Source organism: Zonotrichia leucophrys, chromosome 27 (genome assembly GCF_028769735.1).
Source record: "Zonotrichia leucophrys gambelii isolate GWCS_2022_RI chromosome 27, RI_Zleu_2.0, whole genome shotgun sequence".
In the NCBI taxonomy this organism is placed as follows: domain Eukaryota; kingdom Metazoa; phylum Chordata; class Aves; order Passeriformes; family Passerellidae; genus Zonotrichia; species Zonotrichia leucophrys.
In genome coordinates this window covers 112,331-138,320 of record NC_088196.1, presented here as the reverse complement: position 1 = coordinate 138,320, position 25,990 = coordinate 112,331, and the positions used below count along the sequence as shown (strand labels likewise).

The following is a 25,990-nucleotide window of genomic DNA, read 5'->3' as shown; positions in this document are numbered from 1 at the left end:
CATTCTCCAGACCAGCCTGACAACCCCAGTGAGGAGAACTGCGGGGTGATTCGCACCGAGTCATCCGGGGGATGGCAGAACCGCGACTGTGGCATCGCCCTCCCCTACGTCTGCAAGAAGAAGCCCAACGCCACGGCTGACCCCTTCCTGGCGGGTGAGCAGGGGGTGACCAGCACTGGGAATGGGCAAGCTCCATAACCCATCTGGTTCTCCCACCCCAGCATGGTCGGGGGATGCTGCCCATATGGGTGCCCCTGGTATCCTCAGCTTGCTGGTGTCCTAAGTGTGCAGAGCAGGGCTTGAGCTCCCTAGATTTAGGAAAAGTCATCCCCAAGGAACATTTCCAAGAAGTGCTTTATGCCATTCCAGGTTGTATGGTAAGGGAGGGATAGAGAGCAGCTTGTCCCCGTGGTCCCCAGGGGAGGGGATGCTCTCTGCTCTGTCCTCATTCTTCTGCAGACAGAAGGAATTTTATTTTGTCCCTGGAGCTCTGAAGACACCATTCCCACACCTTGCACTGCCTATTATGTTTTGGCCGTGGCTTTCCCACTGCGGCTTTGGCTTCGCCTGCTGAGCACCCGTAGGACTGTGGTCCTTTCCCTGCCAAGGAGAGGGCTGGATAGCTGGGCAGGAACCCTCAGGCTGCTTTGTGTCCTGCCAGACTCGTGGTCAGAGGTGAAGGTGGACTGTGAGCCCAGCTGGCAGCCCTTCCAGTCCAACTGCTACCGACTGGTAGGAGAGAAGAAGAGCTGGCAGGAGGCGAAGAAGACCTGCCTGCGGAGTGGGGGTGATTTGGTCAGTATCCACACGCTCTCTGAGCTGGAATTTGTCACCAAGGAGATCAAGCAAGGTAAGAGGAGCTTTCTGTGCTAGCAGCCCCTTTCCTGTCTTATGGGGTCCATGGAAAAGTCCCTGGATGTGCTGGAGGCTGCAGAGTTGACTTTGTGCTTGTGCAGGGAGCAGAGGTCCCAGGCTGGGGGGTGCTGTGTTCCTTGGAGGAGCCTATAATCTGGGTGCGTCCTCCATCCAGCAAATGTAAAACCTGTTCCCAGAGCAGGCAGTGCTAAGTCAAAACTACACAGCTGCAGCTGGGAATAGTGCTAGTCCCAGCCAGTTAATGTAGGAAAAGATGGGGAAAAAAATCTTGCTGGACTTGCTGGAGGAGGCCAGCAAGGAGGTATAGGAGAGTGGAGGAAGGAGAGGAAATACTGCTGCCCCCATGCTGGGAGCAGACTGGGATGTGCTGGAAAGGAATGGTTGAAAACCAGTAGTTCACTGGACCTGAGCTTGCAGTTCTGGACTTGTACTCCCATACTGCTAGCCCCTCTCTGAAAGCTGCAGGCAAATGTCCCTGTGTTTCCCACTCTGGGGGTCCATGTCCTTGTAATTTCCTACTCCAGGGGTCCATCCTTGCAGGAAGGAGCTGCCTTGCCCTGTCCTGCCCTCTGGTGTCCACTGGCACAAGGAGTTCAGAGCTGAGCCCTGAGTGGGTTTTGGCAGGTGCTGGTGCAGAGACCAGTTCCATCATGAGGGCTGAGGTCATGGGGGGTCTGCACAGGGTCAGCCAGGGGGAGCGAACTTCACTCCCTCCCTTCCTGTCCTGGCAGATGTGGAGGAGCTCTGGATTGGCCTAAATGACCTCAAGCTGCAAATGAACTTTGAGTGGTCAGATGGGACACCTGTGAGGTTCACGTACTGGCACCCCTTTGAGCCTAACAACTTCCGTGACAGCCTGGAGGACTGTGTTACCATCTGGGGACCGGTGAGAGCCCGGAGGGGATGGGGGGTTATCCTGCACCTCTGCAGGGAGCACTGCAGCATGCTCATTACTGAGGAAGGCATTCCTCAGGGAGTGTCTCCAGCTGGGTTTAGCTAGCTCATGTGAGCCATTGGGATGGGAGGAATCTGTCTCATCTTGGTTGGGGATTTGGTGTAGGGGAGTAAAGTCTTTGGACCCAATGTAGGGATGAAGGGACTGGGACATTCCCCAGGCTGTCAGATGGGCTCATTGCCACTTTTTTTACCATCCTGCAGGAGGGGAGGTGGAATGACAGCCCCTGTAACCAGACCCTGCCCTCCATCTGCAAAAAGCCTGGTCGGGTGAGCCAGGAGAAGGAGGAGGATGACCACGGGTGCCGAAAGGTGAGGGGCACATGGGGCAGCAGTAGTTCTGGCTGCTCCATGGTTCTGCATGAAGCTTGAGGCTTCAAGGGGACCTTTCCCTAAAACCATTTAGGGGAGCGCTGATGAGCAGCACCCAGAGCAGCTGGTGTGTGCCTGAGAGCTGCTGAGCTGGAGCACTCTGGGGCTGCTGAGCCCCTCGCTGCCATGGTAGAGGAGTCCATGGGAAGAAATTGGGACACAAAACACATGCGTCTGGGCACATTGTCCAAGACTCTTCCCCATCAGGCAGCCTTGGCTGCCAGCAGGGATGTTCATTTTATCCCCCCTTCCCTCTCTTTGTGCTAAAACACAGGAGCACGTGGGAACCTGGCAGGATGGAGGTGGCTGCCAGCCCTACGCCTTGACAAGATGGCAGGTTGCCTCCTCCAGGCAGGGCATGGACATTTTGGGGTCACTAAACCAGCAGATTCTCACTCAGCCTGTGCCCTGCCTCGGTTTCCCCAGCTGTCACACAGGGCTGAAGCCGGCCTGTTCCCACGCTTGCTGGGAAGTGATTTTTGTGGTTCTCTGCAAAGCCTCCAAGCACTGAGTCTGGCAGCCGCGTGGCTCTTGAACCTCTCCCAGCCTTTCAGAGCTGGCCGGCATGCTTGTGCCCTGGCTAGCAAGCAGCCACTCCAGGCCAGCTCCCAGAGGTGCTGCTGGGCTCCTCCGGTGTCCCAGCCCCATTTCAAGCAGCTGCTTGGCTATGCCAGAGCCTGGGGGAGCACAGCAGCCAGGAGAGCTGTCATGCAGAGCCAGATTTGAGGGCAGCCAGACGTAGCTGGAAGAGCCTCCGTGTCCACAGGTACTATGGATGAGACACTCAGTTGCAGAGTTCTGCTACTGTGTATCTGTGTGTCCCCAAAGCGGTCCTGAGGACTCCCTGTGGAGATTTAACTCCCTCCTGGCTCTCCAGCCTCAGTCTTAGCTTGGCCTTGGGTGCCCAGCAGAGATGCACTGGGAAACGAACTGTGAGGGATAAATGAACCAATGAACCAATGCAAGGGACAAATGAACCAAGAACCATCCTTCCTCTACTTACTCATTCTCAATGAGGACTTTTGCCACCCAGAGGCAGAAGCTGGTGGGGAGGAGGCACATCTTGCTCAGGCATTTGGTTCTATCCACTCCAGCCACTGTGCTGGTTTTTCATGGTGGCCTTGCTGCTTTTTCTCCCTTTAAAAAATCTTCTTTATTTCAGGAAGAGTCTTAAAGAGGAAGCAATGAAGTATAGAGGTTTGGGCAATGGTAAAGGCAGATCAGGAGGGATGTGGGGGCACACTGGAGTTGGAAGCTGGAGGCAGCACGTGGGGTTGGGGATCCTGTCTTGGTCCTCTTTTAGATCACAGGGACTAGTTGTGGTGCTGTATGTGGGAGTGCACCCTTGGGGTATTAGGGGTGCTGAGGCTGGTGCTGGTTGGGGACCCATCTGGGGACGTTGCATTGTCCCAGGACAGGCCTCCTTTCTTGGTTGCTCAGTTGCATCTATGCTGTTCCGGAGGGACCCAGCTTATGAGTCTGTACCTGGATTTGCCAGCTTCGGAGAAAGGCTGTAGGAGCAGGAACTTGGAGGAAAAACTGGGATTTGCAGTGGTTTTCATTTCCCAAAGCTGCTGTCCTGCTTCCTTCCCCACTGTGCTGATGACACTGCACTGATGACACATATGGCATGTGCCCCCACTGTCCTTCCAATGCCCAGGGGACTCAGGAGTGGAACCCTAGTGATGCTTCCCCCTCCAGGGGGTCCATGATCCTGGAGCAACTTGGTTCCTTGGCTGAGCCTCTTCACCCTTGTGAAGGGTGTGTGTCCCCTCTTGCACATGAGTCCCCATGTCCCTCCTGACTCTTCCACCACTGCTGCCACCCCCAGGGCCGCCCTGCTCCCTGCTCTGGCAGAAAACAGACACTATTGTGTCTCCAACCCCGGAGAGACTCCAACATCAACAAGGCAGGGGATTAAAGCTGGCTGCGGTGGTACTCGCTTTGGACTCAGTCCTGCAGTGTAAAGAGGAGGATTGTGTTCCCCTGCCTGCTCCCTGGCCGGGGCTTGACGCTGGCAGAGAGAGCTGTTTCCCCAGCTTTGAAGCTGCCTGGGTGTTTGTTTTCCCTTGTAGCCATGTCCTCTGGGGCCAGGGGCTTGTTGAAACTCAAAGCTGAGCGGGGTCAAGCTGGGGCAGCTGGGGGCAGGAGACCTCCCAGGAGAAGGCAGAGGCGGTGGTGGGGAACTTGGGATGTTGCTCTCGTGCCCTGGGATTGCTCCCATCCTTCTGGGGAGGTCCAGGTGGGCAGTGGTGGATGTTCCCTGTCACCCGTCCCCAGGGCTGGAAGTGGCACAGCCCATCCTGCTTCTGGCTGGGCGAGGACCATGTCCCCTACAGAGATGCCCGCAAGACATGCTCTGACTACAGCTCCACGCTGGTTACCATCACCAACAGGTCAGTGCCATGCCAGTGGTGGTGGGTTTGCCCCAAAACAAGCCCTGCAAGGAAGTGACTTCCAAGGGCTGGAGCATCATGGGCAGCTCAGTGTCCCAGTAGACGATCCCACTCTCACTGTCCCTTCAGGTTCGAGCAGGCATATGTGAGCAGTCTCATCTATGGCTGGGATGGGGAGTATTTTTGGACAGCTCTGCAGGACATCAATGAGACAGGCGCATTCCACTGGCTGAGCGGTGATGAGGTGACGTACACTCACTGGAACCGCAACCAGCCTGGTAAGGGATGGGGGTGGGATGAAGACTCCCTTTCCATGGAGGGCAGGGCTGGCACTGCCCCCCCAGAACAGTCCAACTCTAAGGCTGGCATCTCCCCTGCTCTTGTGAGCACTCCAGGTTACAACAAGGGTGGCTGCGTGGCCCTGGCCACTGGCAGCTCCATGGGGCTGTGGGAGGTGAAGAACTGCAGCACTTTCAAGGCCAAGTACATCTGTCGACAGAACTTGGGCACCCCAGTGAATCCTGAACTGCCCAGTCCTTTCCCCACGCCCAGCCTCACTGCCAACTGCCCCCCAGGATGGAGCTCCAACCCCAAACTTCGTCACTGCTACAAGGTGAAGGGGGGTTGGACAGGTTGGTGTGGGGATGCACATGCCTCCCCTGGGCAGGGGAGTGAGGGGCACATTTTGGTGCTTGCAAGAGGCACTCCACAACCCTGGCTGGGGCTGGATGGCGCCACTGTGTCCTGGGACACGGCTGCCTGCAGGTTGGAACAGGGCTCTGCTCCTGTTCTGCTGTTGAGCCTCCCATGCTGTGGGTTTTTCCTTTCCCAGGTATTCAACTTCGAAAAGCTGCAAGAGAAGAAGACGTGGATCGCTGCACAGGAATTCTGCCGGGAGCTGGGAGCCCAGCTGCTCAGCCTAGGCAGCTATGAGGAGGAGCATTTTGTTGCCAACACCCTCAACAAGATTTTTGGGTGAGAGGCTGGGGGCATCAGTGTGTCCCACTGCTGGTGTGTGCTTGCCACATGCCCACAGCCCTCCTGGTGATCTAGCAGATGTGAGTGGATGGATGGATGGATGGATGGATGGATGGATGGATGGATGGATGGATCTCTCTGAGCACAGACCAGTGTACAGAAGGTGCATCAGTTGGTGTGGCTAATGTGGGAGGTGCACAGGAAGTTCAGTGTAATTTGGGGATGGAGCTTGGGTTTAAAGCAGCTCCAGTCCTGAGATGGCATGCCTGTTATCCCAGTTCCTATCTTCAGGTATGTGGGGATGGCAGGCTTTGAAAACAAACAGAAAAAGCCTTGATTATAAATATATATTTGTAGAGAAGTATAAACCCCTCTGGTCTGAAGGAGGTTGTGTACTCACATGTGCCCCTGGGTCCCCACAGGGAGTCAGAACCGGAGCTTCATGAGCAGCACTGGTTCTGGATTGGCCTGAACCGGCGGGACCCTGCTGGGGACCAGAGCTGGAGGTGGAGCGACGGGCTGGGGGTGAGTCCAGGGGCCATTTGAGTTGTGGGAGGGACAAATCTGGTGCTGGTGGATGGGACCAACACTGCCCATCTCTTTCAACCCCCAGTTCTTCTACCACAACTTCGACCGCAGCAACTATGATGATGACGACATCCGGAGCTGCACAGTGCTGGATCTAGCCTCCCTGCAGTGGATGCCGATGCAGTGTGAAGCCCAGCTGGACTGGATCTGCAAACTGCCCAAAGGTGCTGGCAAAGGGGTCCCCAAAACCATCAGCTGTGACTGCATGGGCTGTAGGGTGGCGGAATCCTTGGGAGGAGGGAGAGTGATTCCTAATTCAAGGACTGGGAGAGGTACTGTCACTTCTGGGGGAATTCAGGAGGGGCATCCTGCTGTTATAGCCCATGGATGGTTTGCAGAGAAGCATCCATGGGAGCATCCCAGCCTGCACCCCACTGACACCTTCTCTTGCCCTTTCTCCAGGTGCCGATGTGAAGGAGCCAGAGATCACAACCCAAGGTGTGTTAGCCACAGCCTTTTGACAAGGTCACAGAATATTTTGAGTTGGAAAGGACCCACAAGGACTATTGAGTCCAGCTCCTGGCCCTGCACCCCAGCAATCCTACCCTGTGCTTGAGAGTGTTGTCCAAATACTCCTTGAGCTCTGGCAGCTGTGGAGCCATAGTTACTGTCCTGGGGAGCCTGTTCAGTGCCTGACCACTCACTGAGGGAAGAACCTTTTCCTGATATCCAACCTCAACCTCTCCTGGCTCAACTTCAGGTCATGCATAGACCACCTGATGTCTTCAATGGATGTCTGCTGCAGTGTTATTAAGAGGGTGGATCCTGGGCAGGTTGTGGGAGGGAGGGGAATCCAGGCATCCCACTGCAGCTCCATTGCAGGAGAGGGACAAAAGCAAAGCAGACCAATAGACAGGGATGTGGATGTCCTGTCAGGGTGACCATGGCAGGGGTGTCAGCTTCAGTGTAAGGTCTGGTCTGTGCCTGCAGGCAGCAAAGAGTGGTTGAAGTACCAGGAGGCTGAGTACAAGTTCTTTGAACACCACTCAACATGGCTGCAGGCAAAGCGCATCTGCAGCTGGTTCCAGGCTGAGCTGACGTCAGTGCACAGCAAGGCCGAGCTGCACTTCCTGGGCCAGAACCTGAAGAAGGTACCAAGGGGACAGGAACTTCCCAGGGCACCAGTGGCCATGGGCTCTGCTACCTTGTGGGTGCTCTTCCTCGCCTTCTTTCACCCTTTTCTGAAGGGACCATATTTGGGGGTGCTAGGCTTTGCTGGGGTCATGATGGATTTGTGTGGTGGCTGGTCCTGATGCCTGGGGGTGGGTTTGGGGCTTAGCAAAGTGATGTTTTTTGCCTTGCTTTTGCAAGCTGGGGAAGGGTGTCTGATCCCCATGGCAGCCTCAGTTGCCCCCAAAGACTCTCCAGTCCCTGAAGGGCACTGATATATCCTCTCTGGGCGTGCAGTTCTCCAGGGGCCAGGAGCAGCACTGGTGGATTGGGCTGCACACCTACGAGAACGACGGGAGGTTCAAGTAAGTCACAGCCACTGTATCCCTGGACGTCCCTACCCTACAGTGCCCATGACATCCCCATACCACTATGTCCCTGCACAGTGTGGTTCCCACATCTCAGAGTGCTGTGACTCAGCATCTGTATCTTGGGTCTCATTATGGGGTGCTGGGCTGGAGATTCCTCACCCAAGAGGGTAGTGGTGGAAAATGCTCCCAGTTAGGGCATTCAAGTGGTCCCATTCACCAAGTCACTGCTCATCCTCCTGATGCTGTTCCAGGTGGTCTGATGGGTCCCTCCTCAACTTTGTCTCTTGGGCACCAGGCAAGCCTCGGCCCATCAGCAAGGACAGGAAGTGTGTGTACATGACAGCCAGCCGAGGTGAGGGCAGGGCAGGGCTCCACATGGGGCTCTGAGTGGCTGGGGCACTGGTACCAGTGCAGAGGGGCTTCATGCCCAGCCTGTCCCTTCCCACAGAGGACTGGGGGGACCAGAAGTGCATGACAGCACTTCCTTACATCTGCAAGCGAAGCAACGCGACAGCTGTGAAGCCTTCCCTGTTTCCGGTACCTGCTGCCACAAGTGGGGGCTGTCCCCAAGGCTGGCTGCCCTTCCTCAGCAAGGTACCACTGGAGGGAGAGAGGACAGCAGGATGGGAGAGGGGATGGCAGGATGACGACTGCTTCCTAGTCTTCCACCAGCCCTGTGGAGCCACAGAGAGAGTGGCTGCAAAATGGCAGGATGGAGATGCCTGCATATGTTTTGTGGGGAGTGCTGGGGGATGCATTTACAGGGATGCTGGGAGACATGCTATGGGATGGTGAAGGTGAGGTGTGTGAGGAGAGATGTGGAAGGGCAGAGGGGTTGGGGGGTGGCCCGCATGAGGGTATGAAGGGGCGAAGGACCATTGTGGCAGAATGGGGCTGCAGAGGGTGGCTGAGTGGGGAGGGTGCAGGGTTCAGGACTGGGGTCAGCTGCATCTCCTGGCCCATCCTGTGCCCCTGCGTCTGCAGTGTTTCAGCTTCAATGGCCATAACAAAGGCGAGATAGTGAAGTGGCCAGAGGCGAAGCAGTTGTGTGAGAGCCAGGGCGCCATCCTGGCCACCATTGCCAGCCCCCTGGAGCAGGGTAGGTCTCCTCTACCCCCACCACCCCACCAGGGTTCTATCTGCCACGGGTGGTCCTCAGCCTCTGACCTGTCATTTGCAGCCTTCATCACTTCCATGCTGCCCAACATCTCCTTGGACCTCTGGATTGGCCTGCACGATGCCCAGGGGGAGTTCCAGTGGGTGGAGGGGGAGCCGCTGCAGCACGTGAGCTGGGCACCTGGAGAGCCCTCAGGCTGCAGCTCCTCCAGCTCCAATGACAAGCCGGTGAGGGAGATTCCCCATAGCACCCCTTCCCTCAGAAAGGTCCCACAGTGCCAGGCCCAGCCTTGGAAAAGGAAAGATTTAGTGGGCTGGGGTGGCTCTCCAAGGGCAGTGCAGGATGCAGCCCTGCAGGGTGGGGGTTTCTGGCATGGGAATCTCTGCTGTGGAGGAAAACAGTGCAAAGAGCAGTGCTGACCTTGTGCTTTGGCTGTGCAGACCAACTGCGTTGTGGTGTGGCATGGCTCACCCCCCCTCTTCACGGGACGCTGGGATGACCGGAGCTGCCTGGAGGAGAAACACGGCTATGTCTGCCAGCGGAGCATAGGTAGGAGGGGGATGAGGGGACAGCCCCAGCTCTCTTGGCTGAGGAGCTGTCACTGCCACCCTGGTGCCCCATGTTGTGATGGGACTGGGGAACCTGGGGCAATGGGTTTAGCTTGAGGAGACGGACTTAACTTAGGTGGGTGGGTCTCTGATCTCAGCCTTTTGTGGGACAGCCCCAAACCTGTGCACACCAACCTGGCTCAGTGTGTCCCCACAGGGACGTGCATCCTGGTGGACAGCTCTTAGGTGGGGATGGTGCTAGGGTGTCAGTGCTTGTCATTCCTGAGGATGTCCCTCTGCCCTTCCCAGTTGCACCAGGATGTTGCCAGGTGCAACCAGCACAATACTACTAGGGACAGACTGGCCTGGGTAGGGATGGACAAAAGGGTGACCCACCTGGGATGCAGGAACATCCTCCATGCCCTCTGACCATGTCTCTTTTCTCCTCCAGACCCGGCCCTGAGCCCTGCGCAGGCACCATTCCCCCCTTCTCCTACTGGCACCCTCTTTTACCACAACAGCACTTACCGCATCCTGCAGAAACCCCTCAGGTGGCACGAGGCGCTGCTGCTTTGCGAGACCCTCAATGCCACCCTGGCCACCATCTCCAACCCTTACAGTCAGGCCTTCCTCACACAGGCTGTCAGCAGCCTGCAGGCTCCGCTCTGGATTGGGTTGGCCAATGATGAGGTGAGGGAAGGGGGCAAGGCACCTGGGGCACGGGTCCCCAGAGGGATCACAGCAGCCTCCCAGGCACCTCCTCCCTGTGGTGTTCCAGGGAGGCCGGAGCTACTCGTGGCTGACAGAGGAGAATCTCATCTACACCAACTGGCAGGACGGGGAGCCCCAACAGATCACTGGCTGCTCCTACATGGACACGGACGGGAGCTGGCGCACAGCTGGCTGTGACACCAGGCTGCAGGGGGGCATCTGTCAGTTCCAAACAGGTGCTGGCCAGTGGCCTGGGGTAGTCTGGGTGGGGTGTGACCAAGGGATAGAGACGGCATCCCACCAGGGACCTTCTGGAACATGTCCTTGTGGGTCTTGTGCTCTGGGACCCCAACATCCTGTGCCCCACCACACCTTTAATATACCATGTGCTTCCCAGGTCACCCCCGCATGCACAAGTGGACCTACAGTGGTAGCTGTCCCAAATCGCTGGAGGACTCGTCCTGGATCCCCTTCCGGGATCACTGCTACACCTTCCACATGGAGATCACTCTTGGGCAGAAGGATGCCATGAAGAGGTGCCAGAAAGGTATGAGGGAGCTGGGGTGGTAAAGGAGGGTGATGCTTCCTTGCAAATGGAAAAGAGCGAGATCCCCAGGATGTTTGTGGGTGCAGCAGAGCCCCCTTGTCCCTGTGCCCCTGTCCAGCCTTGGTCAGCCATTGTCTCCTTGCTGTTCCATGTTAGGGTTCCGCAGTCATCACGTGGTTCATGGGTGGGTCCTGAACTTTGTCCTGTTGGGCACTGCTGCTCCCTAACTCAATCCTTGCAGTTCTGGGCCTCTCCCTGACAGTCTTCCCTCTGCAGTTGGCGGCACAGTGTTGTCCATCCAGGATGAAATGGAGAATGTCTTTGTGTGGGAGCATCTCCAGGCGTACGAGGGCCTTTCCAAGGGGGCCTGGCTGGGCATGACCTTCAACCCCAAAGGTACAAAGGAAGGAATGAGGTTTGAGATATTCCCTCAGGCACCTCCATGAACTCCCACCAAGTCTGTGGTGAGCAGAGGAAGCCCTTGGTGGTGGCACCAGTGAGGAGGGCTCATACCATAGTGTGACCAGGCACACTAGTGTCTCAGGCTGTGCTGGACATACTGCGTGTGCCCTCCTCTGGCTCGGTGGGATAGGAAACCCAAAGCCAAAACCTTCTTCAAGGCACTGGAGCCTGCAGATTCAGGAAGGTGTGCTGTAGCCCCTGGTCCTCCTCATCACACTGCCTCACCATAGAATCACAGAGTCATGGGATGGTTTGGGTTGGAAGAGACCTTCAGGCCAATCCAGTCTCACCCCCTGCCATGGGCAGGCCCACCTTCTACTAGACCAGGCTTCCCAGAGTCCTGTCACACTTCCTTGTACTTTCTGAACTGGAGCAAAGGTGGGGTGTCCTCTTCAGCTGCCTTAAGCCTAATTTTCCCATTTTCCAGGTGGCACCTTGGTTTGGCATGACAACAGTGCTGTGAACTACTCCAACTGGGGCCAGCACGACACGGGGCCCAGCATGCTTAGCCAGAACAGCTGCTACTGGATCCAGAGCAGCAATGGCGTGTGGCGTTTAGGCTCCTGCACAAACGTAACCATGGGGGTCATCTGCAAGATCCCCCGAGGTAGGGCCCCCTCTGCTGCTTGAGGCTGCTGGGCTGATGTAGGGTGAGCTGGGGGTCTGGGCAGGGTGGTGCATGGCAGAACTGTCACAGTGGCAGCACCAACCACATGTTTTCAGTAATTCCAGTGCAGGGGCTTATATGGGTTGGTGTTGGGGTTTACAGGTCTCCATTGGGCTCAGTGATGGGCTGCGCCCAATGTGTCTCATTGGCTGTGTCAGCTCCTTGGGGCAGGATGGGGCCAATGGAACAGTGGTAGAGCAGAGCCAGAGGACCAGCCCAGCTATTCATCACCTGTTGCCCATGTGGTGCAGCACTGGGAGCAGTGCAGAGTGTGGGTCCAGAGTTGATGGTTGTGGGAAGATGGGAGGGTGTCGTGGCTATGCACTCACCTGTCTATGTTGCCATTGCAGTGGAGGAGAGCAGCTTTTCCAGGGCAGGTGAGTAGCACCATCAGCCTGGGCATAGTACTGGGACTGGAAACGAGGACTGGGAGCCTGTGCCACAGCCCGACTTATGTAAATAATGAAAGGAATGGGGTTTACGGGTGGAGAATGCCATTCCCAAGTGACTTTGGCCTTGACTTAGGACTCCTCAGCAGCAGGAGCCATCATTTCATTAAGGTGTGTGTCTGCCCAGCTGCTTGCCAGACTCTCCTTCCAGTGCCCACACTGCCTGGTCAGTCAGGGGGATGGCCAGCATGTTTGCTGGGAGGATCCCAAAGATCCATCCCAGGCAGCTGCTAAATGTTCATACACACCACAAAAGACCCAGGGAGTCTGCCCAGCCCCAGGAGGTCTGCCCAGAGCAAGACGTCCACAAAACACCAAAGCAGATTGGCAGAGTCACAGAATATGCTGAGCTGGAAGGGACCCACCAGGATCAAGGATCATTGAGTCCAGCTCTTTAAGTGAATGACCCATACGGAAATCAAATCCACAACCTTGGTGTTACTAGCATCATGCTTAACCAACTGAGCTAATCTCATTCCAGTCCTGTCCTGCTCTCCAGGGCGGTAGTCAGCCCCAAGACTGCCAGAGCTCAGGAAGTGTTTGGTCAGCACTCTCAGGCACAGGGCTGGATTCTTGGGGTGTCCTGTGCAGGTCCAGGAGTTGGACTTGGTGACCTTTGTGGGTTCCTTCCAACTTGGGACATTCTATGATTAAATCACCGTGCCCAGAAACACGGGTCTAGCTGGAGCCCCACCAGCCTCAGCCTCTCCTGCAGGCTGAGCGGGGAACAGGAGCCATCTGTCTGCCTCTCAACAGCCTTTTCCTCCCTGCAGCTCTGCCAGAGAACACAACAACCGTCGCAGTGGTTGTGCTGTCGACACTGGCACTGTGCACCATGCTGGGGGTCGTTGTCTTCCTGTACAAGCGCCGACAGGGCGCAGAGCGGGGCGCCTTCGAGAGCGCTCGCTACAGCCGCACCACCTCCAACCCCAGTGAATCTGCTGAGAAGAACATCCTGGTGTCAGACATGGAGATGAACGAGCAGCAAGACTAATGGCAGAGGGGATGCTGGGGATGGGGATCTGGGGAGGGGGGAGGATGGAGAGCATCATGCATGCTATCCCCATGGTGCACGGGGCAGGGGTGGCAGCAGGACTGGTGTGGCAGGGCAGGGAGAGGGGCTGGGATCAGGGTTGCGGTCCAGCCAGGTGGGCAAGAGGGAGCCAGGGTCCCTCCTGCCTGGCATGTCACTGCCATCACCTCTGGGCTTGTCCCCAGCTGCTGGGATTTTGCCTGCAGCAGCTGTGGTGGCAGTTTCAGAGCTAAAAAGTTTTGAGAGAAGTTGCTGCACAAGTTTGAGAGCTTTCCAGTGGCATGAACGGGCTCCAAGACACCTTTGCCTTGGGAGAAGGCAAGCACAGGGATTCAGGGCCCTGCAGCAGGCTCTTCTCCCAGGAACCGAGCTGGTGTCCATGAAGACATCCTCCCAGGCAAGAGGTCTCCAAAGCCGATCTACCTCCCCTCTGTGTGCAGCGGCAAGGGCCCTGCCAGCTCCCAGCCCCACCATTGTGCCGCTCCTTCCCTCTCTTCGGCTTCATCCCCGCCTCTAGCAGAAAGCAGACATACTGTTGCAGCGATCCTAGCATGGAGCCCCACAGGATCAGCGATGGAATTCTCTCCTCCCTGGCACATTCCTAGGGCTGTGTACAGCCCCAGGGATGCTGTGGCAGCTTCCCTGTTCTGTAAGCCAGAGCTTGTCTCATTTTCTTTGATGTGTGTGTCCCCCAAATAACTGCACGGGAGAGCACACCAGCAAAATGCTGGCCCAGCCCCTCTGGTGGAGCGCCCTCAGCCCCCCGGAGCCCACAGGAGGAGTCGGGTGCTGGGGCAGGAGATGCTGCCAGAGATCTGGGACCACCCTCTGTGCCTTGTTGGGCAGGGATGGCGTGGGGCTGGGGTCACTTGCTGCTGGTGCCTTGTTGGGCCCAGAAGGCTGAGGATCAGTGCTCTAGAGTGGGGAGGATTTGGGAAGTTTTGGTGGTTATTTTGAAGTTGGTGGTTTGTTGGTTTTCTAAGGAAATTATGGTAGCTTTTGTTGCTATACTGTACTGAGTGCGTGCTGAATATATACGTTTTTTCACACAGCTGACTGGGGTGTGTGTGGTTGCCTGTTTCCATGTAGGGTGTAGCAGAGGAGGAGGTGGAGGAGGAGGAAGGCAGTGTGTGCCTTCCTGCCTGGCTTTTGAGCTGTGCAGGGAGGAGTGGGGGTGCCCAGGGCTGAGCCATCCTCCATCAGCTGCATGCAGCAGCATCCTGGGATGAAGGATGCCTGGAGACAGCGAGAGTTGTTAGGTCCTCAACGACGGTTCCCTGCTAGGAATGGGATCCAAGGAGCCCCTTGGACCTCTGAAGTGGGGTGACACAGTCCTACAAAAGATGTTGCCTTTAGCCCTCTGCCTCTGAGGCTCAAGTTGGGGTTGGTTTTGCTGTAAGAACAGGAACAAGAAAATTTTTCTAAGTCTCTTTTTTGACACCCGTGTGCATTTTAAAATCTGTTGATGAACACTTAAGCTGGACATTAAGTGTTAAAAAAATTGTTGGGGGGTGGAATGGGGTAACTGGGTACCGCTTAGTTTTTGTTTAATTTTTGGCAACCTACGAAAGCTGCCATGAAATTTCAGGGTGAGGAAGAATCTGGAGCACATAGATCTGCCCCAGCTCCATTTCTCTCTCTCAGCTTTCTCTGCCTTTATTTCCTGAGTCCTTTCTAGTTTGGAGCAGTTGGTTCTGTCCGTGAGCCCATGCCTTCCTGATGTGGGAGCTAGAGCCTGAAAAGCCAAGCATGAATCCCTTCTCATCCCCAGCATCTGGAATTCCTGCTGCAGGGGTGCTTGGAATAGCATCCTGAGCTAGAAGCTGTGCTGCTGGTGAGGTGGAGGTCTAGGATTAACTCCTGGATGGTCAGAGATGTTAGGAAGTCCTAAAAAATAAAGATTGAGGTTAGGATTGATGGGCAGGTGCAAGGGCAAAGCAGTGCTGAGGGTGCAGCTGGGCAGTCGGGGCTCCTTTGAAGTGATGAGACCCTGCACAGGGTGGGAGCAGGGTAGCACAAGGCATTAATGGTGGGATGGTGGGGAGTGATAGGTGCTGGAGGAAATTCTGTACCATGGAGAGGCTGGGAAGGAGGTCCCATAGCCCTGCAGGAGTTGTTAAACTTGGCTCTCACCCAGTCCAGCCTGGAAGACCTTGTTTAAGAGAGTTTTCTTTTTTTCTTTCTTCTGGATTACTTTGTAGTTTTTCCTTCTCCTTTGCTTTTGAGAAAATAAATCTGTACAGTCTAGGAGAAATGTCGTCTGAGAAGAGTTTTGTGAGCTGTCAGCAGGGAAACACATATATGGTTACATGGTATCATCTATCACCATTAGGTAATATGAAGAATTGCTTAACAGGACCCTGTCAAATATATATATTTATATATATATATATATACACACATACACACACACACATATATATATATATATATATATATATGCTTTTTTTTTACTCTCTGTGGTTTGTAAGTTCCTTTTAGAAACTTGGAAATAAAATTTCCTTACCCACTTATTTTCTTCCTTTTATTTTTTTCCCCCTTCCTTTTATTTGGGAAAAGCAAAACTTGTCTTTCCCTGTGTCCCCAACAAGAAATGACTGTAAAGCTGGAATGACACTTTCCTGCCTGCAGCAGAGGAGGTTCCAAAGTGCCCAGGTGAGGGGGATGTTGTATTGATTCCTTGTGCTTTTTGGTTGCATGTCCCATGGATATGGTGTCTCTGTTCCACTGGTTGTTTTGAAGTGTTGGCTGGAGCGCTCCCACACATCAGGCTTCCCTTGCTTGCACTGGTCTCTGGGTGCTGTTTCCTCACCTCCCTCTTCTTTGGGGCTTCCCTGTCCTGGGGCTGTGCACACCCACCACTCCTTTCCCTGGGGTCAGAACCAGCACTTCCCTGCTTGCCCACTGTGCCCAGGAGAGAGGTGATTTCATAATCACAGAATCACTTAATCATGAATTTTTTAGGTTGGGAAAGTCCTCTAAGCTCATCGAGTTCAACCGTTCCCCCAGCACTGTCAACTACCACTAACCCATGCTCCTACTTGCCTCATCCACACAGCTTTTAAATTTCAATGAGGTTTTGTTTGGGTTTACTGGGCCCATTTGATTTTGTCTTTAATTGGGTAAAGAGCACAGAGCAGGCACCTGGAGCAGAAACTCTCAGGATGCTTTGAAGGAAGAAATTATTTTTCTCTTCTGGTTTTCACCCAAGAGGTGAGAGGATCTCAGGGAGTGCTGCTCTGTTTAATTGTAAACAGCAGTAGAAATAATGTGGAGGGACACTGCACTGCAGCAGGGAAAAGGAAACTGGACTCAACTTCCTTCTGGAGTTAAACCCTCTCAGGGTGATCTGACCTGAATTCAGGTATGTGTTTTCTCTTCAAACGAATCTCAGGCAAATCTTGTAATACTGGTGTGAAACAGTGAAGATCAGAATGTGGTTTACTTATTTATATTTTAATGCAAAAGAAATGTGGCCTTTGGGGAAAAGCACAGTTTCTAGTAACCAGAGGCTCTTTCTCACAGGCCTGAAGAATGTCTGCCTTTTATCAACTCTTCGAAATTTGAACTGAGCATGCTCATTTTAAAAGACGCTTTAGAAAATTCCATGAGGTCTGGTTCAGAATGGATTAATCTGAAGAAGGATACAAAATAGCCTCATTATTTCAATCCCCTTTAACTTCCCTGCTGAATACCAAGGTATCAGATAGAGGGAAGGCAGCACCTCCAAAGCAGGCAACTAGCACATTCTAAATTAGTCTCTGGCAGGTGAGCTGCCTGTTAGCTCACAGATCAGCCCTGGATCATGGGCTAGTGTAGGGGTGTGGAAGGGAAATGTCCTTTTTATTTTCAGAAGCAGTTTATAGCACATGTAAGGGCAGCACACCACACACAGACCGCAGGCTGGGCTTCATCTGATAAATCTGAGTCAGCCCAGGGTGTTGGCACAGCCTGAGACTCCTGTTGTGTCAGTTCTGGTGCACTCACTGGGTGTTGGCAGACCTAAATTGGGTCAGGTGAACAGTGACCTGTTTTGAATAAAAAGAGGAGACTAGGGCAGCTTGGTGAGCTGCAGTGTCTACACAGCACCTGATGACATGTGCACAGAATCCTGCCCTCAAAGGCTAAATCCCTCAATTTGATAGGTAAAAACAGGCCTAAGCTGCTCATGCCCTACTCATCATTTGTACTGAATACTTGTAGCCATGCACTGAGATGGCCCCAATATCCACAGTGTGTGGGAAGCACTCTAGTATATTTGGGAGTCCTACAGCACAGGCAGTGCAGAATCCATGCTCAGCTGTACTTAAGGCATGTGGTGGGTTTGTCTACAAGCTGTAGCTAGCAGAGTGTAGAGAGGGTGAGGAGCCTGCTCAGCTGAGCTGCTCTTTGTCACTCAGATCCAGCACAGTGCTGCTTGTGAGGGTCACCGCTCAGTGTTACATGTTCAGGAACATGAATGTGCTGAGGGGTTGCAGCACAGCAGAGGCCAGGGTTTTGCAGAGCCACGGATGTGTCTGGGCTGTGACCAGTGGCCACTGCCTTTTTGAATCAAATTGCTCTCGGCAGCTGTTTTCATTTCACTCTGTGGTAAAAACTGCTGCTCTAAAAACAACCAGTTTGTGCAAAACTAGTCAGCACAAGACCTTTCTTTCCTTATTCCCAGAAGCCAGACATAAGCCTGACTCAGAAGGTATTAATCTGTGTGGGATAAAGGAGGAATCCAATGTTCTGTGAATGCGCTGTCTGCTTAGTAAGTGATTTTTTTTCAGGAATAATCAAATATGCTGGGTGCTCCTCACTTGGGATGATTACCAGTTCATGCTGAATTGTTACCTTCTAATTCACTCAGTACTCAGTTTGTAAGGTCCAATGTGAACACCAGTGAGCACAGTTCCACACATGGATCAGGTTTCCAGTGACGGACAATAACCAGTATGGACTTAACCAGCAGCATAGGGGATAATAAGTCCCTTAAAATTTACAAAATTATACCATCTCGTCACAGAGTAAAAAGAATTATAATGTATTAAGCAAAATGTTTCAAGTTCATGTAATTGAGAAAATGTGCAAATCAGGCAAGAATACAGAAAATTCATGTACAAATCTGTGCCTTAAAAATAAGCTTAAAAGAATTTATACAGCAAATTTGTACTGATCAATTATTTGGCTGAGATGCAAATGGTTCAGGCTTTTTACTGTACAGTGCAGTGAAACCTTCAGGCTCTTTCCTAGCTTCACTTCCAAATAACAGCTGTATTTTCTAGCTGCTTTCCGTGGATTCAACTCTATGTGCCAGCATTGAAGTCAAGATCTGAGCAATTGTTTTCTTTCTGCCTACACTCTCCCTCATAAAACAACGGAAAATTCCCACTTTGTTGAGGTCATGATAGTTATTAGAGAACGTAAAATACAAGAACTTTCCTATAAGTTCATCACACTCCAGCTGAGAGAAAACACTCTATGTGTTGTTCACAGATATAAAAGTGTGCTCTGGTCCCCTTGGCTGGAAGCTGTGGACAAGATCACATCACTTTATAAGCTCAAACTCTAATCAGAAGAAACCTCAGAAGCAAAGTATGTCAGTGTTAGAGGTGACTCCAGACGCACATCAGAGGACTACAGGAATCGCCACAGCTTGTGATTTTAAAAGTTAAAGGAGGTTAGTTATAAACACATCTTACTAGCCAACTGTTTCCAATTAGGTGAGGCAGTTTTGGGACATAATCAACAGAAATGCCATTGACTCCACTACTGGTTACCTTAACCTGTGGTCTTTGAAAGTAATTAGCTGTCAGTGTTTGGACTTTAAAAGACATCAGTAGAAGTTAAAAAAGGACTGTGACATAAACACGCTTGTTTTGGCTTTAGTTAAAGTAGGAGAAAAGTAGGAGTATAAAAAAACAGTGAAAAGGGTACTTAATATAAAGGCTTCTTGGTGGAATTCCAAGGTCATGAGAGTTTTATATGTTTTTCTCAGAGTCAGGATCTGTAAACGAAGAATGAAGGGTGGTTTAGAATTCTTTTCTTCATCAACAAGAAAAAAAAACTAAGTGAAGTTAACAAGATGAAAAGTCATTGTTTTCTCTTAAGTTTGGAGACAGAGAACAATCACTGAGTAATTATTTTGATTGCCATTATCTGCACAGTTATCTTGCTGTTCTGCTCTCTAAGGCACCTGCACAACCCCTTCCAAACTTGGTTCTGCTGCCCATCTGAGGGTACAACAGCTTCCTCACCATTCAAAGGCTGTTTATCACAGGCTATGATGTAGCCTTCATTTATACAGTTTGACTTACTGTGAGAAAGTACAAAGTGTAAATAAGGTTTTCTCACCACTACACATAAACTTCTAAGAACTGCAATGCCTCGGTGTCTTTTGCTTAAAATGGGAATTTTGTAATCCTTACAGTAGTGTTGATAAGTTTTAATACGTGGAAAACCTTTTCAAGCCACTGATTGCAAATCATGCAAAATCATGCAGAGTCCTGCTTGCTTAGATTATCTATTATTTACAATACAGCTGGAGAAGCAGTTTTCTTTTTGATGGGTTTGTCAAATCTATAGCATTGTTAACTCTCCAATATTATATAAGAAGTAAATTTGGTCCATTCAGTAACCACCAGACGTAGTTCTTTTGGCATAGTGGCTAGATGGGGGACAGTGTTATTTAAAAAAAGTAGGAAGGTCTATTTAGAAGAGACATGATCATTAATTGTTAAAATTTAATTCAAAACACAATTTTATATTCTAAGGAATGTGTCAGCATCAGCAAGTCACTTTTTGTCTCTCTGTGTTTGAGAATGTTTTGCGCCATGCTCTGATGGAAGGCAATGTGCTGGAAGTGGAAAGGGCAAGTCCTGCTGTAGGAATTCCTCACTGCTGGAGCTAATGGGATAGAGCCTGTGAAAGCTGCAGCTGTAATCAGTCAGGCAGTTACCAGGTGTCACTGCAGCCCCAGCCAACAGCACCGAAGAGTAATCCTTTGGCCAAAACCCCATGGAAGGGGAAGTGCATCCATGAAAGGAAAGGGACTCACTCCAGCTGTTTGAGCTTTCCTGAGAAGTGAGTTGAGTTACAGACACAGGAGCTGAAGCCTTGCGCCACTCGTTCGGCATTTCACATTGTTGCCAGTCATTCTAAGCCTTTTAAATCGTATTTATATGTGCTGTTTTCCTGCAACTGGCACGTTTGAAAGAGAAACATCACTTTAGCAGCAGCATCACAATCTGCAACTTCATCATCAGCTCCTCAGTAAATGGATCTGCAAGATAACAAAATACCTGTCAGTCACTGGGAAAATGCCTACTTAAAATATGCATTCTCATTTTTCTCTTCACTACGTGGACAATAGATTGTAATAGGACCTGGAAGGTAAAGGAAAAGTATCTGGTTTGGCCAAAGAAGGCAAATTCACACTCAGGAGAATATTATTATGCTAGAGTAATAAATAATTTACTATTAAGAAAGTTTTCTTACCCTTGTATTTGCATTTTATGTCAGCCTTTTAAAGAAATACAACCCCATTTACTGGTTGAGGGACAGGAGTTCCTGTTCTGTAACACAATTCAGCAGTGGTACATCAGATACAGGGAGTTAATCTCTTTTTAGCCAATAATCATTGTCCACAAAATTTAGTTAAATATGAAGTTTACTTTGCCTAAATAGCCATTAAAAATCAGAATTAGGACAAAGAAAAATACCTCTCTAATGGAAAATAGATAAAATACCTGTGCAATGGATATTTTAACTCCAAGATCAAAGTGAAGGTTGTGAGTAGGAACTATGGAGGCAGCAGACTTACAATCACAAGGCACAGAGCAAATATAGAGTGTGTTACACTCAGACATAGGGAGTGAGTGATCCCTGACTCACCAGGTGATAGAAGTATCAATAAAAAATAAGTTCAAGCAAGTTTCATAACTACATTTAAATTTTTTTCTTTACTTCTCATTGATTCAATTTAAAACCCTCTTGTTCACAGAATATGTTCCAGGGTTCCACATTTCTGTGGCTTAGATGTACTGCAGGATTGAAGACGATTTTATTTTCCTGGAGTAATGGTCACATTCAGGATAAGGTGTGAGGCAAAACAGAGTTTGAAGGGAGGGAAAGGGGACACAGACTGAAAGAATTTGCTGAACAACAAAGACTGCTGAAAACGTATTTTTTTAATCAGTAATACCAGCACCTCTTTAAAATTCTTGTCTGGAATGCAAGGTAAAAAAAAAAAAAAAAAAACTGTGAATACATTTTAGCAGGTTACTAGCAGTCTTCCAACATCCTTCTGAACTCAGCAGGGATGGGCACCTAAAGATCCAATGGCTTAATGTAGTTGTAGGTCTTGAATCCTGAGAAAAGAAACAACCCAGAAAGTTTCCTCAAAGGATAAGGCTTCAGCTGGTCTTTGTTCAGACACTGAACTTGGTGTGTAAAACAGCTTGGGGCTTCTGCTCTGTTTGACGGAGCCCTGCTCTTTGACATCACAGCTGTATGAGTAAATGCTCAATGCTCTAACCCACAGAATACAAAATCATCTTGCAAGTAAAAGCAGAGTATTTTCTTATAGAAAATATAAGAAATTAGAAATTTCCTTAGTTTGTCATGGCACCTTAAAAAGTAATCCAGCTCCTTGCCCTGGTTTGCATATGTCAATGCCTCACTGCTAGCAATGCTCTGGTAAACAGGGTTGGTATGTAGAATTTCCTGATCAGCTCAAAGGAAAGAAAACACCGTGACTTTGTTAGAATTAGATGAGAACAAAAGCCTTATTAAATGCAAAAAGTCTTTAAAGAGATGCCAGCATTCTTTCTAGAGGTTCCAGAAAAAGCTTGTAAATGCTGGTACAGGCAATTTCATTTTATTGAAACGAAGAATCGGGGATTGCCAACACATAAAACACAGAACCAATTGAATTTTAGTGCAACAAACTTTCAAAGAATTAAAGGACTAAAGCCCAACAGCCAGAACTTGTACACTGTGGGGGGGTTTCTTTTTTCTTGTCATTGTTTATTGCTTTTGTGGAGAACTTCAATTAAATATCTTTACTTCACACTCGATGCCATGTAAATTTTCCCAATTTCTGAAACTTGCATTTCCTGAATTTTTTCCTCCCTCTTTTTAATGTCTAATGTGTTTCATTTATATCTAACACCCCTCTTGACAATTCAGGAGATTGTTAATATTTAATGGAAACAACTAAATAAGAATTTTGCAAAATTTTAAGGTCTTTTGGAGTTCTAAGCTCCAAAGCTGACTTTCATTTTCCTCTGCTTTTGGCTGTCTTGAGCACCAGGAGAAAGGCAGCCAAGATTAATAAAGATTTCCCATTTTAACACTGATTAGATGTACAATTTAATATAGCTAGAAAAAGCAAAAAGAATGCTTTGTAAGAAAATAAAGCATGGAAATACTTAAAAAAAAGGACAAGTGTGGAAATACTTAAGATACAGTAAAGATTTGGATTACATTCAATATCAAAATGACTTGTAAACAGACATGACTGGTTTGCCATTAAATTTTACCCATCTATTACTTTATACTTAAAAGATTTGTTTCATTTAAGCATCTGGTACTAAGACAAATCTAGAGTTGTAAATTCTTATTATTTTTTTTTAAGTTGTTGGCTTTTGGAATTAACTTTATACATGGGGAAAGACTACCAGACCGTCAGATATTTTTATGTATTTAATGATGATTTAATAACGTGCTAATAACACTCAAACTTTGGAGTACAACAGAACTTAAACTAGGACTAAAGAAAACAATGTATTCTTTTGAGATTCGTGTGGGAGAGAGTGTGTCATCTGCACTTGGTGTTTGTCATTTCCAAATCCAATTTGAACTGAGACTCAAAGAGAGGTGCATGAACGTGACATTTGCTGATACAACCTGTGGGGTCATTTCAGATCAAGGCCCTTTGCCCCTTCCTCACAGCATGGCACATGGAGTATGAGGAAATCTCTATCCTCTCTTTGGGCTTTGGCTGATGGGAGGGGGGTAAACAGGGCTTTTTTTAAAAGCCAAAGGTCTCCTATAACTGAAAGCTCTTGGTTTCACTCCCTGTTCCACATCCAAGCTGTAGAAACACAGAACTGCATCAGTGAAAGGTGAAATTATGCAAACAGCTCAGCAGCAGAAGAGTACTGATGGTAAACTTTTATTAAAACAGGATCAAAGTCTCATCAATTGTCCATCACAGAAGTAAAAGTTCCACCACTGAGCCACTTTCGGGACAGTGCCTCTGCTCCTTCATTTTTCCTGCGATGATTTATTGCATGGAGTGGACCAACTCAGGTATCAAAAAGTACATATACTTCACAACTGAATGTAAATGATTCTGTATCAAAATATTTGAATGATCAACTGATAAAAGTTTGTGAAAATCCAACCCAAACCCCTGCCACGGCTCTGTGTTTTAATTCAGTATTATCTCTGAAGTGCTTGTTTGAAAGTGGTTTTGCTTTCATTCTGCCTGTTGCCAACAGCCTCCTCAGTGGAGTTTTCAGCCAGGCTATCTGTAACCTCTGGCTGCAACATTGCATTATTTGACACCAAAGCTGTCACTTCAATACCTGATTATTTTAGGAAAATTATAGCAAATCAAAATATTTAGCATTTTGTACTGTTTCTCCTGCTTGCAGTAAATGTACCACATGTATGAACGGGCTTGTGTTACAGGAGAGAGAGTTTGACTAATTCAGAGCACACTTGACCATGTAATGCTGGGGCATTAACTAATAATTGAGGCTGCTCAGAAATCAGACTCATTCTGGCTATAATTCTGACCTGCTGCTGTATGAGTCCTATCCACCAGAGCAGATTCTACACCTAGTCCTCTCACCTGTTACTTGGTATCTCACACCTGAACCCAGAATTTCAGAGGTATTTCTAGATTACCTGGTTATGCTGTTAAAAAGATGAGATTTTCCACAGTAAGGCTCCTCTAACCAGTTAATGTTATCTTTTGCAAGGTAAGATGAACCACATATAGAAGAGCATATTTCTATATCTTAGACTGTACATCGACCTTAAAAAAAACTGTGGCCAACTGATATTGGCTTTGTGCTGGGGATATCTAAAATTAATCTCCCTTCTTTTGCCCAATTTTTGGGAGTGTAAAATTCTCCGCTGAGTTCAGCTGGCACTGGCACTGCATTCTGTTTTTTGAATGGCACATGGAAAGGTTTTAATATTATTATAATAGACAGTTAAAATGATATTTCAAGTGAGAATTTGTGGAACTGCCAAAAGTAATACACCACAGAGAGGTGACTTATGTGCTTCATATCAAAGTATTACTTCAATTTTTATTGTGAACCAATAGTTTTTCAGGAGAAAACTGTGAGGTTTCTTTGGGTTTTTTTGAGAGGTATTGTCTTGTTTTTAATGATGTTCACCCATAACTAAGTCCAAAATACCCACTAATTTTAAGGATACACATATAACAACAATAACAATAAAAGAAAATAATTATTCTTATCACAGCATTATTTTAAATCGGACATTTCAAAATTAGAAGACAATAAAAGATTCACAAAAATCCAACATCTCATAGCCTGGGTTCTAATTCCAATCCCTCCCAACCTCAAGACAGTCAGGAAGTCACTAGCCCATCAGGATGACTGATGAAAGACTTCAGACAAACCACAAGCAGCCACTGGATCAGTTGATGTGATTTTTTTTTTAGAGCAGGTCAAGTACACCCTTAATGCTCCAGTGAAAAGATAGTCTATGAATTTAAAAACATAAAATATGTCCTTCCAGAGAGTTTTGCAAGGTACAGAACACAGTTCCATGCAGAGTTTGACAGAGTTTGCCAATTAACTGGAAATTTTCATCCACTGTTTTGCAGCTTGTAACAAGCTAAGAGAGGGGAAATGGGTTCTAATTTGACACGTCAATAGGGTTGGCCCTCTGACTTTGTCACAAATGACAGCACAAATGGATCCTAACTCTTTCTGTGTGTATGCCTGAAATGAGTGGAATAATGAGGGATCTCTCAAGATGGAAATTGTACTCACCAAGCCAAGAAGAGCTTTCACATGGATTGGGATGCTTATCATAAGAACAAGTGCTGGAAAAAGACCTGATCAAACCCTCATTTTCACCTTTAGTTTAATTAAGTTTCTCTAATTCATTGCTGCCAAAACTACTGAAAAGAGTTGGTGATTTGTTAGCATTGGCTGTATCTCTACTCATGTAAATCAGCACTGTCAAAAAAGTCCTTATAGGCCTAATTTCTTAGTCATTCCTGGTAAAAAGAGCTCAACAACAAAAGAGAACTGATAAAGTGCTATAACAGCCAGGAGAAAGCAGTGAGGATGTGACCCAATATTATAGATAGGAAATGTAATTATTTGCTCTCACCATTAGGGGATTAATATTTTGTGTATGTTAAAAGAGGTTTTATTGATGTACGGTTATGTTATTGCGGTTTGTGGTTCAGATGTCCTTTGTTTTCCCCACAGTCCCCTTTCCAGCTCCCGTATTGTCACCACGGTTAGGCAGATATAGGGTGGGACGCTGAGAGGAAAGGTGGATTTGTCTTTACAAACAAGCTGTGGGTTTGCTGGTAGATAAAACCAGCACTGGGAGATAAAAGAAACAATGGGAAGGATTCCACTGATTGATGAACGGAAAAAGATTTGCTTTTACAAATAAATTTTAGGTTTGCTGATAAATGAAATTAGACATTGAAAGATGAAAAAAACAATGGAGAAGAAAACCCCCTAAAATTCCCTAAGAATTAAAAATTAAAAGGAAGGGTTATACATTAGAGGGAAATCTCGGGTATCAGGCGTTCCGGGAA

General features: G+C 49.3%; 1 protein-coding gene and 1 long non-coding RNA gene across 2 annotated transcripts in view; both read left to right on the top strand.

Moving 5' to 3' along the window:
- The window catches only part of MRC2 (mannose receptor C-type 2), a 28,842-nt gene extending 13,154 nt beyond the window's left edge, over positions 1-15,688 (top strand). The window contains exons 6-30 of the mRNA XM_064733460.1: positions 11-154; positions 662-850; positions 1,608-1,762; positions 2,035-2,142; positions 4,483-4,598; positions 4,728-4,876; positions 4,994-5,211; positions 5,431-5,573; positions 5,999-6,101; positions 6,190-6,328; positions 6,567-6,602; positions 7,095-7,255; positions 7,572-7,639; positions 7,897-7,997; positions 8,094-8,239; positions 8,630-8,744; positions 8,826-8,989; positions 9,203-9,311; positions 9,762-10,000; positions 10,089-10,257; positions 10,419-10,568; positions 10,845-10,964; positions 11,458-11,637; positions 12,048-12,074; positions 12,920-15,688. Coding sequence (XP_064589530.1) covers positions 11-154; positions 662-850; positions 1,608-1,762; positions 2,035-2,142; positions 4,483-4,598; positions 4,728-4,876; positions 4,994-5,211; positions 5,431-5,573; positions 5,999-6,101; positions 6,190-6,328; positions 6,567-6,602; positions 7,095-7,255; positions 7,572-7,639; positions 7,897-7,997; positions 8,094-8,239; positions 8,630-8,744; positions 8,826-8,989; positions 9,203-9,311; positions 9,762-10,000; positions 10,089-10,257; positions 10,419-10,568; positions 10,845-10,964; positions 11,458-11,637; positions 12,048-12,074; positions 12,920-13,140 — 3,470 coding nt within the window. The 3' untranslated portion in view covers positions 13,141-15,688. The remainder of the gene's footprint in view (positions 1-10; positions 155-661; positions 851-1,607; positions 1,763-2,034; positions 2,143-4,482; positions 4,599-4,727; positions 4,877-4,993; positions 5,212-5,430; positions 5,574-5,998; positions 6,102-6,189; positions 6,329-6,566; positions 6,603-7,094; positions 7,256-7,571; positions 7,640-7,896; positions 7,998-8,093; positions 8,240-8,629; positions 8,745-8,825; positions 8,990-9,202; positions 9,312-9,761; positions 10,001-10,088; positions 10,258-10,418; positions 10,569-10,844; positions 10,965-11,457; positions 11,638-12,047; positions 12,075-12,919) is intronic.
- A 2,163-nt stretch (positions 15,689-17,851) lies between these two features.
- LOC135458367 (uncharacterized) lies at positions 17,852-23,564 on the top strand. The gene is made up of 3 exons (XR_010442890.1): positions 17,852-17,932; positions 18,658-18,841; positions 23,351-23,564. It is a non-coding gene; the product is annotated as an uncharacterized LOC135458367 (long non-coding RNA).
- The last annotated feature ends 2,426 nt before the right edge of the window (positions 23,565-25,990 follow it).